The following is a 17,775-nucleotide window of genomic DNA, read 5'->3' on the forward strand; positions in this document are numbered from 1 at the left end:
TAGATAGATAGATAGATAGATAGATAGATAGATAGATAGATAGATAGATAGATAGATAGATAGATAGATAGATAGATAGATAGATAGATAGATAGATAGATAGATAGATAGATAGATAGATAGATAGATAGATAGATAGATAGATAGACTTGAAAGAAAATGGGGAAAAAACAAAACCAAAAGAACCAAAAAAAAAGAGAAGGATCCACTTCAGAGCAGATCTCAAAATGTTCCCTTTGGTACCAGTACTGTGCTCAGATGAATTTATTGATGCATGTGCCTGCCTTGTGTCCAGTAAACTCTTGTAAATCTTATCAGATTCTGCCAATTTCAACAGACTTTGTTTTCCGGAGTCCAATAAAACCTTCAAAGGTGTTTTTTTTGTGTGTCAGAGAAGATTTCCAGAACCTTTTTAGTAATCTTTTTTTTTTTTACTTAAGTTTATAAATGTGTGTATACCGAAGAGAAGCTATGGGTATTTTAATTAGATTTTGAAGTCTAAAAAAAAAAAAAAATCAAGCTAATTTAATTTGATTAGACCCCTTCCATCAAAATCAAAATACAAAAATAATACATAATACAGCACATGTGATGTTGCTGAAAGGATGAGAAACTGTATTTTACCTGAATTATTTACAAGCACTGATAGGCTTCATGGTTCAATAGTTTTGTATTTTTTTTTTTTTGTTTTTTTTAAATAATCTTTTAATTAGGAAACATTTTCAGTATACATATCCTCTCAGCACAGGTATAAGCATATGTCCAATTTTCCTGTTTTCCAAAAAAACAACTAACAACAAACAGAAACTTAAACTAAAAAAAAAGGAGAAAGTAGTCCCCCCCCCATATTGGTCCACATTCACTTAATTACCAGTGTTATAGTTATTCTATTCTGTTATATTTTCTATAGATGTTTTATCAAAGTAAGAGATGAAAGGCTTCCATGTGATGTAAAATTTCTTGGTTGATCCTCTGAAAGAAAATTGGATCTTTTTCAGTTTCAAGAAAGACATTACATCCGTTATCCAGGCGTGTTCCGCTGGAGGTTTAAGCGACTTCCAATGATGGAGGATAGATCTATGGGCAGTCAAAGACGCAAACGCTAAGACATTTAGTTTATGTGTGGTGAACTTGGGATAATTCAGGGGGACTGAAAAGATGGCAATAAATGAACAAGATGGTTCAATAGTTATTAAACATTTTATAACAGTAGATGCTTTAGGCTGTCGGGGACCGATGGCCGATATCTACAGCCGATATTTAAGGCCGATTTTCTTTTTTTTTTTTTTTAATGTACAGTGGTGTGCAAAAATATTAGAACACTTGTCAAATTTTAAGAAACTGGTGGTTTATTTGTTCCCACAGCCTGAATTTCACTTTTTTTGCCATTGCAAAAGGTAAAGGCAAAGGTACTGAGAATATTTCACTTACACATTTATCAGTCCAGTCCTTTTTTTAATTTTTTTTCTAATATTTAGTGTGGCCCCCCCTTGGCAACAATCTAAGGACACTCTAAGGAAACTCTCTGGAATGAGCTTCTGAGAGCATGGAATGACAATGGGGTTGAAACTCTCAGAAAATACATCGACACAATGCCAGAAAGATGCGGTGCTGTGATTGTTGCGAAGGGGGGGGGGCACACTAAATATTACAGTAAAATGTAAAAAAAAAAAGGACTGGACTGATGAATTTGTAGGTGAAATATTCTCAGTACCTTTGCCTTTACCTTTTGCAATGACAAAAAAGTTAAATTCAGGCTCTGGGAACAAATAAACCACTGTAGAAGCCAATAATGTAATAACAACCAATAACACTGGTCTACATTTTTTTAGAAATGATTTGCTTCAGAGATTAAATGTGCTAAATGTTACGTATTTTAATAAGATTAAATGGAAAATAAATGACAAAAGTGCCGGTTTGCTGATGTTTTCAAGGTATATGATTAAGTGTTATTACACATATATATTGATTTATGTACATTTATATAATAGTTTTATAAATCTTCCACTAAATAGAACCTGTAAAGTGAATGTATTCTAATGTGCAGACAGTGTTTTGAAGTAGATCTTGTAGCTCTGAGACAAATATTCCTTTTAAGTCAAACCCATTCTCGTTAATTCTTGAATTTCACATTTTGACCCAAGGCTGTATCTTGGAAAGTTCAGCCAACCAGCATTTTTTACTTGATTTTTCTTTATCAGTGACTCTCATGTGGTAAAATTTCATTACTTTTATTCTGGAAGCATTTTCCTTGTAGACCAGTGTAACGTAATAACGGCCAATAACGTAATAAATTTGCCATTTTTAAAACGTAATAAGCTAATAACGTAATATCTGGCCAACAACGTAATAAAAGTCCTGAACCGCTAATGTAATAACTTTTGGCCAAAAACATTATAACTTACTGGCTGGTAATTACATTATTGGCCCGGTAAAAAAAAAAAAATCTTTGCAAATGTAATAACTTAGCCAATAACGTAATAAGTTATAACATTATTGGCCAAAAGCTATTACATTATCGGTTCAGGACTTTTAATACATTGGCCAGATATTACATTAGTGGCCTATAACATTTTAAAAAATGGCAAATTTATTACGTTATCAGCTGTTATTATGTTATCGGTTGTTATTATATTATAGCCTTCTACAACCACCAGTTTCTTAAGATTTGACAAATGTTCTAATATTTTTGCACACCACTGTATATTGGCTGTAAAATACTATTGAAACACTCAGATAATTAAGATTTTTATGCAGCAATATAAATGAAATTATTAATACACACATACATAGTACTCTTTTAACATTTATTGAACTTCAAGTGCTGCCCCGTACAGGTGCCTGATCAAATATCGTATAACATTTTTTTCTACTAATCAAGTATTGGCTTTCAAAAAAAAATTATGATGACCGATATTGAAAAAAAATCTATATGTCGGCCCAATATATCAGCTGGTCAATGTATCTGTCTACTTCTAGTGTTTAGGTCTTTAAGGGTTTGCAGCACTAAAGTAGACCCAGTACCATAAACATTAGCTCTGCATCTCTATGACGTAAAGCATAAATCTCCTACCCCAAATGAAAATGAGTTGACTTTTTTTTTTTTTTTTTAATTAGATATGCTAACTTTTGTAGCTAATGAATTAATCGATTATCCATGCATGTCTCTACGAAACAGTGTAAGACAAAGGGTCATTTCTGGTATGTGACACTATAATACTATTGAACTGTCACCCACGATGAAGCAGCAAAGCAGCAATGATTTGTATTTTGTCTCCAAGTATTCTTTTCAGAAAATGAATCAAAAATTGCAATTAGAAATGGTTTATGAAGTTATTGTTTTTCAACACAATTTCTCTAAAAACACCTGTGTATATACGCTGGTAATGTTTTTCCATTTCAGTTTTAAAACCCATTGCAATTTACCAGAGCAAAAAATAATAAATACATAATATGAAAACAGTCAACATGAAAATGAGTCATTTTACAGTCCTGTTCATTGAATGTTAAACTGAATGGAGGGATGTGGAATCTCTTACTTGGACAGAAAATGTATGTCACGCCTGAAAGAACATCTTCATGCACAAATGTGTTAAGCAGTGATGGTTTTCAACATCTGAGGCAATTTAGTGTTTTCAGACGGAGGCTGCTGCAGTCACATCCAAGTGTGGGCTGCAAAACATGGCCAGGTCTACTGTTCTTAAAAACTGACGCGTTGGCATTAATTTGGGAACATTTTGTTTTCGGCTTATTTTTCCTTTTGAGGTTCCTACCAATAAAGGAGCTGTAACAGTTTCTCTTATTTTCATACCAAGCCACATGGTCACTATTTTATGTCAAATTCGTGGTTTATATCCTTGTACACTGAGGAACAAAACAGTTTCATTCATTTATCAGTTTGCTCCCCCTCTGCCTTTGATTACATGGTTGTACACTGAGATGATCAGTAACAAGACAAAATATCCTCGTACTCTAATGAACATTGTGCTTCGGTGACAAGCGTCGACACAAACCCGCAGAGTACAAACAGTGATATGATGATACAAAGCATAAGGCATAACTGATAAAGTTGTGCATTAACTCTGAAGCTACGAGTAAATCTCAAGTCTTTGTGATTCAGTATCATATCAGGTCTGAATCCTATGCAATGAATATATGAATTTATGAAAAGAAACAACAGGAGGATAAGTTCCCTGTTGGCCATCCATCAGTGTCGTACAGGGAACATTAAGGTTTTCTTCTTACGTTATATAAACAATATTTTGGTTACCAAAACTGGGATGGAAAGATTCAGTTTTCATTCATATTATTGTTATCCCATTGTGATAACTTCTGTGCAGTTCTTCTATTGTTTGCAGTTTCTGATGGTTAACCCACAAAGACCCAAACATCCACTGGCAACAAAACCATCTACTGATCTAAAATGTTTAATACCGGTTGGTCCACTAATCCTATCAATACATGTAAATAATTTGTGTAAAATACAGTTTGTGGTCTGGATAAAAAAGCAGATAAATACCTTTGGAATGTATTGAATGTGCCTTAAAGTCTATAACCATCAGTTGGATGAAACCAGAACCTCCCTCATATAATACATGGATTCAAAAAGTTTGGGATATTTACCAGATGGAGCAGATCACATACTTGCTCAGGCTTCAGAAAACCATATTTACTAAAAGATGGGAACCTATGTTACCTTTACTGCTGCAATAATATTTACTGGTGATGCAAGAATACTCCATGTTATCAAGGTGCTGTCATTCTACCTCTGACGAAGATTTATATCTACAGCCTTTCTTTTTTTTTAAAAAAAAATTAATTAATTTATTTTTTTAGAGTGAACATTGTTTGCTATAATTGTTATTGCTTTCTCAAATTTCATCATATGTGCCTGTGGAGGTGTATGAGAATGCATTTTCAGCTGTGTAGGGGGAAAAGAAATTAATTGAACTGAACTTGAATGTATAATTGTACTGTACTGAAAAAAAGAGAAAATCTAATAAAAATTAAGTTAAAAAAAAAAAAATACAGTTTGTTGCCTTTTCATGGTCATCAGATATGACCCATTTGGATGTTCAGAGGCTCTGTAGTTACCATGGAAACACTGTCATCTTCTACAACATTGATTCATCAGTAAAACCCATTGAATTGGATCAGTGACAGCGGATGGACACACTTGGTTTATGTTCAGTTAATGATAGATTCTACTGAAAAAGTCAGTTTTTGTTGAGTTTTTCTCTGTTTTCAATACAATAACCCTCAACTTTAATCTGAGCTTTTATGAACATGTGCATAATTAGCAAATTAAATACCGGAAAATACACAATTTTCACTGAAAAAAGGCAAAACACAGAGGGTAATATTATAAATAAATGGTGATAAATTACTTAAAAGGGTCATATTTTATTAAACCCACTTTAATTAGTCTTTGGTACATTTAATTGTGTATTTGGACCCTAATAGTTCAAAAAGTTAGAATCTGAACCCTCAAGGTGCTGCAAAACTATCTTTATATTTCTTTTGGCAAAAATCGAGTGCATTTCTACAACCCGCTTTAATTCCTGCTTTATTTGTTATGTCTATAACTACTTATGTCATGACATTTGCACATGTCAGGTCAAGACTTGCGATGAACATTTCTCCGAGTACGCCATAAATGTTTGAAAATATGTCCAAACTTTGAGCCGATTACCTAAAATGTTCATTTGTTGGTTGAATGGAGCAGGGCGGCACAGCCAACAACCTGGAGGGGGTGGGGCCTGAAGTGGCTCATGTGCATTTAAAGGGCCAGCGCTCAAAACCTCCTTTCTGGTGTCATTACTCAGAAATAGGGCTGAAGATGGACCTGTGGAGTTGAATTAATGAAGAATTTAGACCCCAGCATAGCATTTACACTTTATGTAGACCACAGGGAAATGTTTGAAAATGCAAAATTCCATTTTTTTTAAAAAAAGCAAAACATTACTCCTTTACAAAAAGTTAAAGATAGAGAAAAAATTATATATTAGAACTGCCACAAAAGTAACACTGGGTCTTTATGAGTTAATGCTGCCATGTCTTAGTAGTCAATTAGTTTTTTTTCTCACATCTAGAAGATGGTTCGAAAAACATTTAAGGCCATACAATCATTTTTTGGGAAATCTTTAGAGCAGCTTGATTAAAAAAAAAAAACAACAACAAAAAACACACACTCTCCTGTCATCATTCTATCTTTTTAGTCGGGGTCATTAAACAGAAGCCTCAGAGTGGCACTGACATGGTTAAAGGCCAGTAATATCCACTTGCAGTGAGGAAATGCCCTACATATCCACAATTTAAGACTCATCTCAACATGGCTGAAGGCAAAACAGATTTGTCATCAATCTTACGTCTGTCCTTTTCTGCTTGTATTCACATGCTGTTGCTTGTATTGTTCTTGTTTTTGTCATCTGCCTAGGGACTATGGCTATAAATGAGCAATTTCTGAGATAATCCAGCATATAAACATATTTTTTTACTCTAATATGGGCACCCAGCAAGTGGCACTGTCATTAAAAAAACAAATACAGTCAAGTAAAATAAAGTCTTGCATATGAAAGTTAAAATCACTGGTATAAAATATCAAAGTTCATCTCTATTTCTGTACATTCTTGACTCAAACCTGAGTTATGTGCTTTGTGTTCATACCTCTGTAATGGAAATAATGCAAAATATACAAATTAAAGTGTGATCCAAAGCTCTTGCGCAATCACTTCCTCCCACTCTCTTCAATGTCTCTCTTTCATTTAATTGATTACAGATTGAATTGGTAGAAGTTGCCTGTGTCACCTCTGCTTTTAGCTCAGGTACTATAGCAACAGTCTCAGGTGTTGACAGGAAGACAAGCCTTCACACTGGCATAAATAACATACATAAAACTGACGTGTTCAAATACAGTCAATGCGTCTGTTTTTGAGGGTCTTTAACTTGGTCAAGGTCACAATAAGGAAACACACGCTGACCCTAAAAGCTCTTTGTCTTGTCATACACATCCTGACAGTGTCCAGCAGAGCTTTCACTTCATGAGATTCTAATACACACCGATTTTTTTTAAGACGCTTTCCTTTTCTGCTTTTATTCTCTCCCCCTCAGTCATTTCCTATGTGTATGCCTGGGCTTCCTCCTCGCCATCCCGGAGGAAACAGATAAGAATCACGATAAGGAGCCAGATGGGAGCAGAGCTATGAATCCAGAGTAGAGGCAGTAAAAATTTAGAGGTCCATTGTTAAACTGGGGGTCGGGGTGGGGTGGTGGGGTGTTATTGATTGGTGCTGTGTGTTAAGTGAAGCATCAACACTGTCGCACTAATAGCAGCCGAGGCAGGCGCATAAATATTCCGGCTTCATCCTGACCTCTTTCATAATGTAATTAGATTGTGGTCATCTGGTGTTCAAAGCAATATTGCACCTAATTAGTTGTGAAAAACTTTAAAGTTGTTCCTATACATCTAGTTACAAGAGGAACACACTATTAAAAACTATATTAAAAATGTCCAGATCTCAACTGTAATAATAAAAAATGTAAAAATTAATTTAAAAAAAATAATTTTGTAACGCACTTTACATTTGACAGCAAATCTCAAAGTGCACTGTATTAACCCATCCAACTTTATTAACCCATAAAGACCCAAACGGCCACCTTCAACCAAAACCATCTACTGATCTCTAATGTTTAATACCTGCTGATCCACTAATCTTATCAAAAATTGGTGTAAAATGCAGTTTGTCGTCTTTTCATAGTCATCAGATATGACCCATTTGGATGTTCAGAGGCTCCGTAGTGAACGTGGAAACACCATCATCTTCTACAACATTGATTCACTAATAAAACCCATGGAGATGAATCACTGTAAGTGGATGGAGACACTTGGCTGATGTTCAGTGAATGATATACTGTATTTTGCTGAAAAAGTCACTTTTCGCTATTTCTTATATAATAACCCAAAACGTTAATCTGAGCTTTTATGAACATCTACATGATCAGTGAATTAAATACAGGAAAAGACCTGATTTTCACTGAAAAAATGCAAAATGCAGAGGATAATAAAGTAACTAGAAAAGCACTCAGAGAGCGCAGACCTCCGCCAAGGCAGATCAGTCCCCCCACCCCCGATCACCACCAAAATTTAATCATTTGTTCCTTGTGCCATTATCAACATTTCCTGAAAATTTCATCCAAATCCGTCCATAACTTTTTGAGTTATCTTGGTAATAGTCAAACAGATAGACAGACAGACAAACCCTGATGAAAACATAACCTCCGTCCTTCCTTGGCGGAGGTAACAAATCATGCTAAATCATTTAAGAAAGGTTAAATAAAGAGAAAAATTCATTTGCCACAAAAGTAGCACTGGTTACAACAAAAAAATTAAGACATTTTACACAGCACTATTTATTTTAATGCATGAAAGCACATTTTAGGGGTAAAAAGACAGCATAATTCAGTTACTGTATCACTTTTATTCAATTTGATGAATAAACATAATGGATTTCACAATATATTTAATACCCCTTGTGAGATGATGCAATAAAAACAGGCAGGGGCATTAGGAAAGCCTTTTTTTCTTGTGGTATGAATGAATTCATTTTGAACCTAAAACAACAACAACTGAATTTCAGCAAGTTGCATCAGTGAGAAGGCACCATTTGGAGTTCAAAGTCAAATCCAAAAATTAAACAAGTGGGTGCCTTTCATGGCGTAACAGTTGTCATTTCAGTTTAGATCAAGTGTGACAAACACCATGCGCTAAAGAACTGAGGCGAGTATATTATTTGCAGGGTTGGACATAGCTGTAGGCATCTTTATAAAGTCCCATTTGCAAAGTTCTTTCTTAAGACATCAAAGGTATTAATGCCAGAACTTAAAATGAAGGGATAAAGACTTGACAGGGGAAGAATGGAGTTCAAATTGCATGCCATGTGCATTTTTGTCTTACTTCAAACAATTTATTGCGATATTATGTCGTAGATGGCCTTAATGTGCACTTGTCTTACCTGTCCCCAGATCAGTGTGCTCTTGAGACATGTGCTGGCTCTGATGGACCCATTCACCATTGCATTTGAAGAAGATTTGAAGAGCGGGTCGTGCTTGACACCGGAGCTTGATGGGGTTACTCTTGACGATGTAAGCGTCAACAGGCTCCTCCAGGAAGTGGGGTAGGGTCCCGGACTGGCCATGCTGGAGAGATTCACCTCTGGGACCTGAAGCAGAATAAAATACAGCGCTGAACTCAGACTCAGAGTGATAAAAACAAACAAAAAAGAGCAGAACGGAGGGGCAAATTGTTGCTCAGTGCCAGCATGACTATCCCTCACTCCCTCACCGAGAGAATGAGGGAGAAAGGGATAGAGGAAGCAGGTGTGCTCAGAGCGATACCTCCCTCAAATAAATTGTTTTGGAACACAATATGAGAAAAAAACACACCTGAACAACATGCCATCCCCAAAGTCCATTCTCCACTGCCGCATTACAACACACGGTAATATTTTACAGAAAGTTCGCTACAGTCTATTCTCCTGAGCATCTCACTGTTAAATATTTTAGGAACACAGGGGTATAGAGACAACGTTATAGAGTATTAAACACACAGCTACGCCACATTTGTTTTCGCAAACTTGCACAACAAGCATTATGTACTGTATGTAACATGCACTTTAAAATAATTGATGTCATTAGCGTGCTAGCTTTATTTAATTACATCTTCTCTATCTCTTGGAAGCATTCAGGTGTTCATTCCTTCGGGGGAATGGGAGGCAGTGGGTGGCAGTACCTATAGTATGTTTTGCTTTTCTTTACTGTTTTCTAACAAGTATCAGTAGGAGAAACATAGCTGCAGTGGCTTGTGGCAAATTGCTGATTTTACAGGAGTTTCCGTGGAAAGACGTTTGGGAAAACAAGCTGAGCCGTGGGACTAAAGCTGGAACAAAAAAGTATAAAGCAGAGCAGTCTTTTATGGCAATATGAACTCTCTGACAGTCATCCTTTTATAGATGTGACTGCATCCACAGGCTCTTTCATGTTGACATACTGAGGTGTTTGCATAGGAGCCAGGTTGAAGTCCTTGCAGACAATGTATTTTGTTCCAACAGAAGATCTGTTTTTGGTCAGGTTTAGATGCTGAAAACACAAAGTTAGGGTTTAGGGACAGAGGGGTCAGTTCAAACCTTTATCAGGAAAGTGACTATTTTTGGTAATTTCCGCAAACATTAAATATGGGGCCAATCCCGTACCTCAGTGAGGTCAAGAAGCATGTTGGTTTTTATAAGACTATGCAGCGAGGTTTTATAGAAATTTTGAAGCAGTAAATAGTGAATTCGAGTGATTTTTGTCAGTTTATGACCATATAACATTTATTTTATTGCACGATTTTGACCAAAAATAAAATCCCAATTTTTTCCTCTAAAAACTAAATTTCTGATTTCGATTTTTGGGTAAAACTACAAAAGACAACAGAAGTCAGCATGTTGTTTTCATGAGCAGCCCACGATGCAAGGCACTGCTCCCTACCTCAAATCTGTGATGGTATCACGGAATCCCCGAAAATTCCGTGATGGGACCACAGAAGTTGTACCAATGTAAGTCAGCGACAGGCATCAGTCATACGTCTGTGCGTGTGTGGACCATGTAAGATGAGTGATCCCCATGCAGTTATATTTAATTTGGGGGATCCGTGTGTGGAAGAGACCAACCCAGGACAAACTGCATGGATTATATCTTTGGGCTGGCCTGGGAACGCCTCAGGATTCCCCTGGAGCTGGTGGGTGTGGCTGGGCAGTGGGCTGTCTGGGCTACTCCGCTGAGGCTGCTGCCCCCATGACCCAGACCTGGATCTAAAGAAGACGGTACAGTACGGATCCATGCATGGACCACATAAGATATGAGATCCCCATGTAGTTATATTTGAATCGGGGGATCTGTGCATGGACCAAGGCTTACATTGGTATCACTACTGCGGGCCCATCACAGATTTAAGGTCATTACACAGACTTCTGTGAAAGACCACTCTCACAGATAGGAGGAGGAGCCTACGGTAGCCCGGAGGCACGCCACCCAGAGGCAAGAGAGAGATGAAATCAGTCTGATGATTTCCCTTTTTTAAAAATCGTCCTTATTAAAAAATCCAATTTTGATTTAAAATCGATTATTCACACAGCCCTAATTGCACGTATTTACTTTTTAGCAAGTGCTGCTCAGATGTTTTAAGGCAAGAGGAGGGAGACTATTATCACACCGACTGACAAGAAGGTTTTAAATTTCAGAGTATTTCAATGAATGCCCTATAAAGGGTTAATGCAGAAAAAAGTCCAAAAACATGTGATAAACAAATGTCACAGTTTATTCATTACTGAACCAATCCTGACTGAGGTGCTTATTACTGCCTTAACAATGGATAGAAAGATTTCTTTATCCACATTTCACACCTATTTCTGTTCATTGCAGAAAGGCAAAAGAACTTTCAGAAAACAGAATGAGAAATTATGCTTCCTTTCAATAACACTGAGGAACGGGTAATACTCCTAGGAAAATGTAAAGCACGTGGAATTATGTTATTACAAAAAATAATTGGATTTGCAATTTATTTGCATATGAACATAATTTCTGTGAGGCAGGTTGTGGTATAATACCTTAAGACACATTGGATTCAGCTTAGAACCATGTAATTACTGCTGAACAACAGATCAGCTGATCAAACATGTCAACAAAACATACTTGTGCGTGACAGATAACATTATTCATAGACTTCGTAACCAAATATAAGCCAGAAAACATCGACCTGAAATACACTGCAATGAACACCTTATTGAAAGTGATGGAGATGTGAAGTAGATCTACAGTATCAACCACTAAAGTCCGCCTGATCTCTTAAATGCAAGAGTTCATTAAGGACACTTAATTCAGTTAAAGACACAGCGGCTACATAGTCTTCTCTGCCCATTTAAGGTGAGTTCTAGTCTGTACACGTTTTCCTACTTCTAATGCCCTGCAAGTGTAATTACACTCTGACTAATCCCCTAGTTTGCTGGAGCTTCTTTCATGCAAGTGTGAAGGGTTTAGTGAGGCAAACCGTCTTGCGCCCGCCCCTCCCGATGCCAGCTCCTCACTACACACTGCATGTTTCTCTACAGTGATGGGTGTACCTCTGAAAACCCCATCAGGATTAGAGAACCCACTCCCTCTTTCTCTCTCCCTCTCTCTAGCTAATCTAATCCTCCTACCTTTCCTGCCGGATGTCTCCTGATTGAAGGGAATAGATAAAAGACTGTGTGATTCCCTGGCTGTGAAAACCACTTGCTCAGTGTTCCTCTCCCCTCCACGCGACACATTCACATTCTCCGCCTGATTCCTAGAACTGAGGCTGAACAAAAAGACATGCTTTTAATTTCAAAATGACTAGCCCCAGGCAAGCTTTTTTTTGTACAGAGTGCTCCAATTTGTTTTGCGCACAGAGCTCTGACATGCCGTATTTGTGTTTGGATAGATGCAAAACATAGACGTGAGCGTGCATCCCGATGATGATAGATGGGGGCATGAATACACAAACGCACAGATGTCAAACAAAGCTGCAGCCTTCCACGTATTGACTCATTTTGTTAATAGATCAGGTATTATAGTAATGCTCTGACAGTTTTATGTCACTGCAGCTAATCCTCAAATATTCACCCTGGTGGAGTTTTACAGGATGTTACACTCTTTATTTCCATGTCTCGTCACCTTTTTAGTGTTATTTAGCAGGTGGAAAAGTTTGCAGCAGACAGATTAACTCATTAAAACCCAGTCCTACTTTTGTAAATATAGAGAAAAGGAATTGTTTTTTATATTTAACCTTTCTTAAGAGATTTATCAACATTTTTTTTGTAATCAGCTGTTTTTATTGATTTTAAATTTCAGGTTGCAAAAATAAACAATTTCAACATTATACAACAAAAGGAAGAAAAGACTTTTTTTTTTTTTTTTTCCATATTTAACCTTTCTTAAGTGATTTATCAACATTTTTTGTAATCAACTGTTTTTATTGATTTTAAATTCCAATTTGCAAAAATAAATAATTTCAACATTACACAACAAAAGAAAGAAAAGGAATTTTTTTCTATATTTAACCTTTCTTCAGTGATTTATCTTTTTTTGTAATTAACTGTTTTTATTGAATTTAAATTTCAGTTTGCAAAACTAAACAAATTCAACATTACACAACAAAAAGTGTACACTATACCTATATTACACACAGAACACATCCCTCTGCCCCCCCCCCCCCCCCCCCACACACACACACACACACCATTATTCCCCTCCTTGTGGGACACACAATCTAGTATTGAGCATCTAACAAATAAAGTAAAAATCTAAATCACTGAATAAGCAGAGTATTAATCAGAATTACTAACAGGACAAATAGAGTCATCATAGATGAAAATCTCAAATGTCAAGACAACAGTTTCTTAACATCTTCTGCAGCTTTTTTCCACATCTCCAATGTTCTAAACTTAGCATTATTAATACGGGCTGATGACCACTCCAGATAGATTATCAATTTATCAACATTTATTGTAATATTATTCTCCTTATTTTGCATTTTTTCAGGTATTTTCCTGTAATTAATTCACTGATCACATGGAGTGACTGTAACACCCAATAATTTCCTCCTGGGAGTAATAAAGTATTCTGATGATGCTGATGATTAAAGTTGAGGGTTATTATATTAGAAACAGAGAAAACCAAACAAAAGGTGACTTTTTCAGCAAAGATACCATTAGCTGAACATAAAAACAAGCATCTTTATCCACTGTCATTGATCAAACTCTATGGGTTTTACTGGTGAATTAATGTTATAGAAGATGGCTGTGTTTCCTCATTCACTATGGAGCCTCTGAACGTCCAAATGGGTCATATCTGATGACCATGAAAAGATGACAAACTGTATTTTACACTAATTATTTACATGGATTGACAAGATTAATGGATCAAAGGGTATTAAACAGTTTAGATGCTTTTAGTTGTCGGTGGCTGTTTTTTTTTTTGTCCTTATGGGTTAAGTGAGACAAAGGAAAGGAAACCCTGAAGTGATTTAGCATGAGGCTGTTGGAGGGACATGTGACTCCAGGGCCAAATATAAGAACTTAACTGTCTCAGGGAACAGTGTGGGATCTTTACTTTTACAGCATATACATCACATCAGAGTGCGACACAAAACTAGAGCTATAAGACGCCCCTCTAGCACCTTGCACACACATACATCGATGGCATAACTCACACTGTTATCATGTGACGTGTGGCTCCAACAAAGCAGCTGCAGAATGATTGACGCGGTCGGTAAGCAATGTTGAGCTGCAGCAGGTTTTCTGTCTCCACTAAGATTTCCAAGGATGTGACTCATTTACATTTTGTGTGGCTGTTATTGGTTCATGTGTGTGGTTTATCCCAGGACAGGGTGAAGATGAATATGTCTATCCAGTACGCTTCACCCCTGTCATTCAGGAGACCGCTGTGCCCTGTGCTTCACAGTTTTCACAGTGATCTACAACCAATGCTTCAGCTCGGCAATAACACAGAAGGGGCACGGATACATCTAGACCAGGCTGAGAGGAAAACAAGATATCACTGCCAAAGGGCTGAGTGATGGCTCTATCAGACACCCTCTCTCCTTCGTTCCCTCTCTGATTCTCTGTCCGTCTCTCAAACTTCCCTCCTGGAAATGCAAGAAAACTCATAAATGTTTTCCTCAATTGCAGCAAACACTCAATCTCTCGGCATGCAAAATTAAAAGCAATGAGTTAGTGTGGTCTCTTATGTCAGTTCAATGTATTCATAGCATTTAATGAAAATCTAAAAGAAATGAGGGGGAAAGAGCCCCAAGCTGACTGAACTAATTTGCTAAAGCCTTTGGGTGGTAGCACAGGCTGATTCACACAGAGAGACGACTGCTGAGAGAGAGCGAGAGAGAGAGAGACAGAGAGAGAGAGAGAGAGAGGGAGGCAAGAGCCGGGCTGATGTTTGCCAAAAACTTCTTTGCATCACAAGCCCACACACATACTTGCACAGATCCAACGGACGCAAACATTCCACAGGGTCACACAACAACAGCAGGTGTTCTGTCTGTCTCTGCGTCGGGTCTTAACGTGCCTTAAAACCTTTTTCTACTGCCCGTCGATTTGAAACTAAGAAGCTGCAGGACCGTGCATCACGTCAACTCCCACATGTTAAGATTTGCCAAAGACATGGATCGTCTTTTTAACCTAGAAGCTCAGACAAAGAGTTACAGCCCGGTGTAACAGGCCAAAGTATACCCACCAGGCCAGACTATACCTGGGTATAAAATGGCCTAGGTCAGAATAGACCCCCCCGGGCCAGATTATACCACCATGATATCAGCAGTGTAGAGTGATATAGACAAGTAGTACTTGATTTTTCAACATTTTATTGGGGTTCAGCTTTGTCAGGTAAGTTAAGTAAAAAAACTAACTAACTTACATCTTAAAGGGGTCATATTTTGCTAAACCCACTTTTATTAGTCTTTCATACATTTTTTTTGTATTTGGGGAAAAAGTCATTTTTTGGTTGAGTTTTTCTCTGTTTTCGATACAATAACCCTCAACTTTAATCTGAGCTTTTATGAGCATCTGCACAATTAGTAAATTAAATACAGGAAAATACAAAATTTTTACAGAAAAAAGGCAAAACACAGAGGGTAATATTATAAATAAATGGAGATAAATTACTTAAAGGGGTCATATTTATCTAAACCCACTTTTATTAGTCTTTGGTTCATTTATTTGTGTATTTGGACCCTAATAGTTCATAAAGTTTGAATTTGAACCCTCCAGGTGCTGCAAAACTATCTTTATATTCATTCCTGCAAAAATTGAGTGGATTTCTACAACCCATTTCAATTCCTGCTTAATTTGTTATGTTTTATAACTAGTTATATCACAACATTTGCACATATAAGGTCCAGACTTCCGACGAACATTTCTCAGAGTACACCATAATTGTTTGTCAGCAGCAGTGGTTGTAGTCCATACTGAAAATATGTCCAAACTTCGAGCCGATTACCTAAAATATTCAGCAGGTGGTTGAACAGGACAGAGCAGCACAGCCAACAACCTGGAGGGGGTGGGTCATGAAGTGGCTCATTTGCATTTAAAGGGCCAGCACTCAATATGACCTTTCTGGTGTCATTACTCAGAAATAGTGTTGAAGATGGACCTGTGGAGTTGAATTAATGAAGAATTCAGACCCAAACATTGCATTTACAGTTTATGTAGACCACAGGGAAATGTTTTAAAATGCATAATTCCATTTTTTTTTTTAAAAAAAAAAAGCAAAATATCACTCCTTTAAAACTCTAAATTACTTTTATTACTTCAACCAGAAAAACATTGATTATGTTCATTTTTGTCATTTTCTTATATTGGATTAGCAATTCTTCTTGCGACAAATTTAGTAAGGGTGAGTGTTTTACGTTGCTGACATGTTTCGACTATGTCTGCAGTCTTCACATGTTCACACGTCAGATGAAGCTCTGAGGAAGGCTGCAGACGTAGTCGAAACATGTCAGCAAGGTAAAATACTTACCCTTACTAACTTTGTCACAAAGAATTTTTAATCCAATATCAGAATCTTAAACCTTAATCAGTAAAAATATTAGACTTCTACAAAGATCAGAGATGATTACCACACTTCTCATTAGCGTTTACACATTAGAAAAAAAGCACATTAAAAACAAAACATTTAAATGCAATTGTAACATAATGTTCAATTCATTTGACTGTTTATAATATAATAGGCCATAATTTATATCGTGTATATCACTCAATGCTACTAATATCATGGGGGTATAATATAGCTCAGTGGGGTATAATCTGGCCTAGACTGCTTTAACCCAGGGTATATTCAGGTCGAGGGTGTACTTTGGCCTGTTACACTGGTATAAATGAGTGTATCCGATGATGCAATAATCCCGTAATACTTCACAGTATCTTAAAAAAAAAAACAAGTAAAGGCTGGTGGATCTCATAGTACAACAAACTCGAAGAAAAAAAAAAAATCAACAGAGATCCACAAAGGAAAACACAAAAACCGCAGAAGTGTACAAGTGCTAAAGCCAGTTAAGAATTGTTAAGTTCATTTAATCATTTCGGATAAGCCAGAACATTCTCTACTCACTTGGCTGCTTGTCACTGTGGGCTCATGACAGCAGACTTGTCATGTTGTAGCATCATTAACAGGGATTGCTGTAATGTTTCTGTAAAATTTAACATCGTTTTAGGATTAATTACCTTCACAACCCCTTCACTCAAAAGCAGTTTTCATGTTCTTGAGTGTGCAGAATGTGACGAACTTGACATTTTTGCACTTTCACAACCATCTGCTAAAAGGGGAGAGTTTTCCAGGAGCTCCTGCGAAATCTGACTTTAATGAAGGCGTAAAAGGCGAAGAGTAGAGAATGACCCAGTCGTCACGCACTTTGCAACTTTTATAAGTGTGGCGTGAAACCTGAAGCTGCAGAACTCACACAATTACAAAAGATTTTTAACAGAAACCTCATGTGAAAATATGCAAATTCAAAGATCCTGGGTTATTACAGTTTTAATGATCAGCTAACTATGTTTAATGATGTTATTGAACTTTATGTGGAAAGCCATAACAGACAAAAGGTGAAGGTGTATTTGAATATTAATAAAAAAAAAAAAAGTGTGCAAAAAAAAAAAAGTGCTGTGGTTCAGTGCTAGAGTTGCTTTTTATCATGACAGTAACTATTCT

At 36.8% G+C, this 17,775-nt stretch overlaps 1 protein-coding gene across 1 annotated transcript in view; it reads right to left on the bottom strand.

The window, feature by feature from the left end:
- Positions 1–17,775, bottom strand: part of LOC115430341 (netrin receptor UNC5D-like) — a 217,099-nt gene that overhangs the window by 78,625 nt on the left and 120,699 nt on the right. The window contains 1 exon segment of the mRNA XM_030150301.1: positions 9,012–9,218. Within this exon segment, the coding sequence (XP_030006161.1) occupies positions 9,012–9,218 (207 nt within the window).

This window comes from Sphaeramia orbicularis, chromosome 12 (genome assembly GCF_902148855.1).
Source record: "Sphaeramia orbicularis chromosome 12, fSphaOr1.1, whole genome shotgun sequence".
In the NCBI taxonomy this organism is placed as follows: domain Eukaryota; kingdom Metazoa; phylum Chordata; class Actinopteri; order Kurtiformes; family Apogonidae; genus Sphaeramia; species Sphaeramia orbicularis.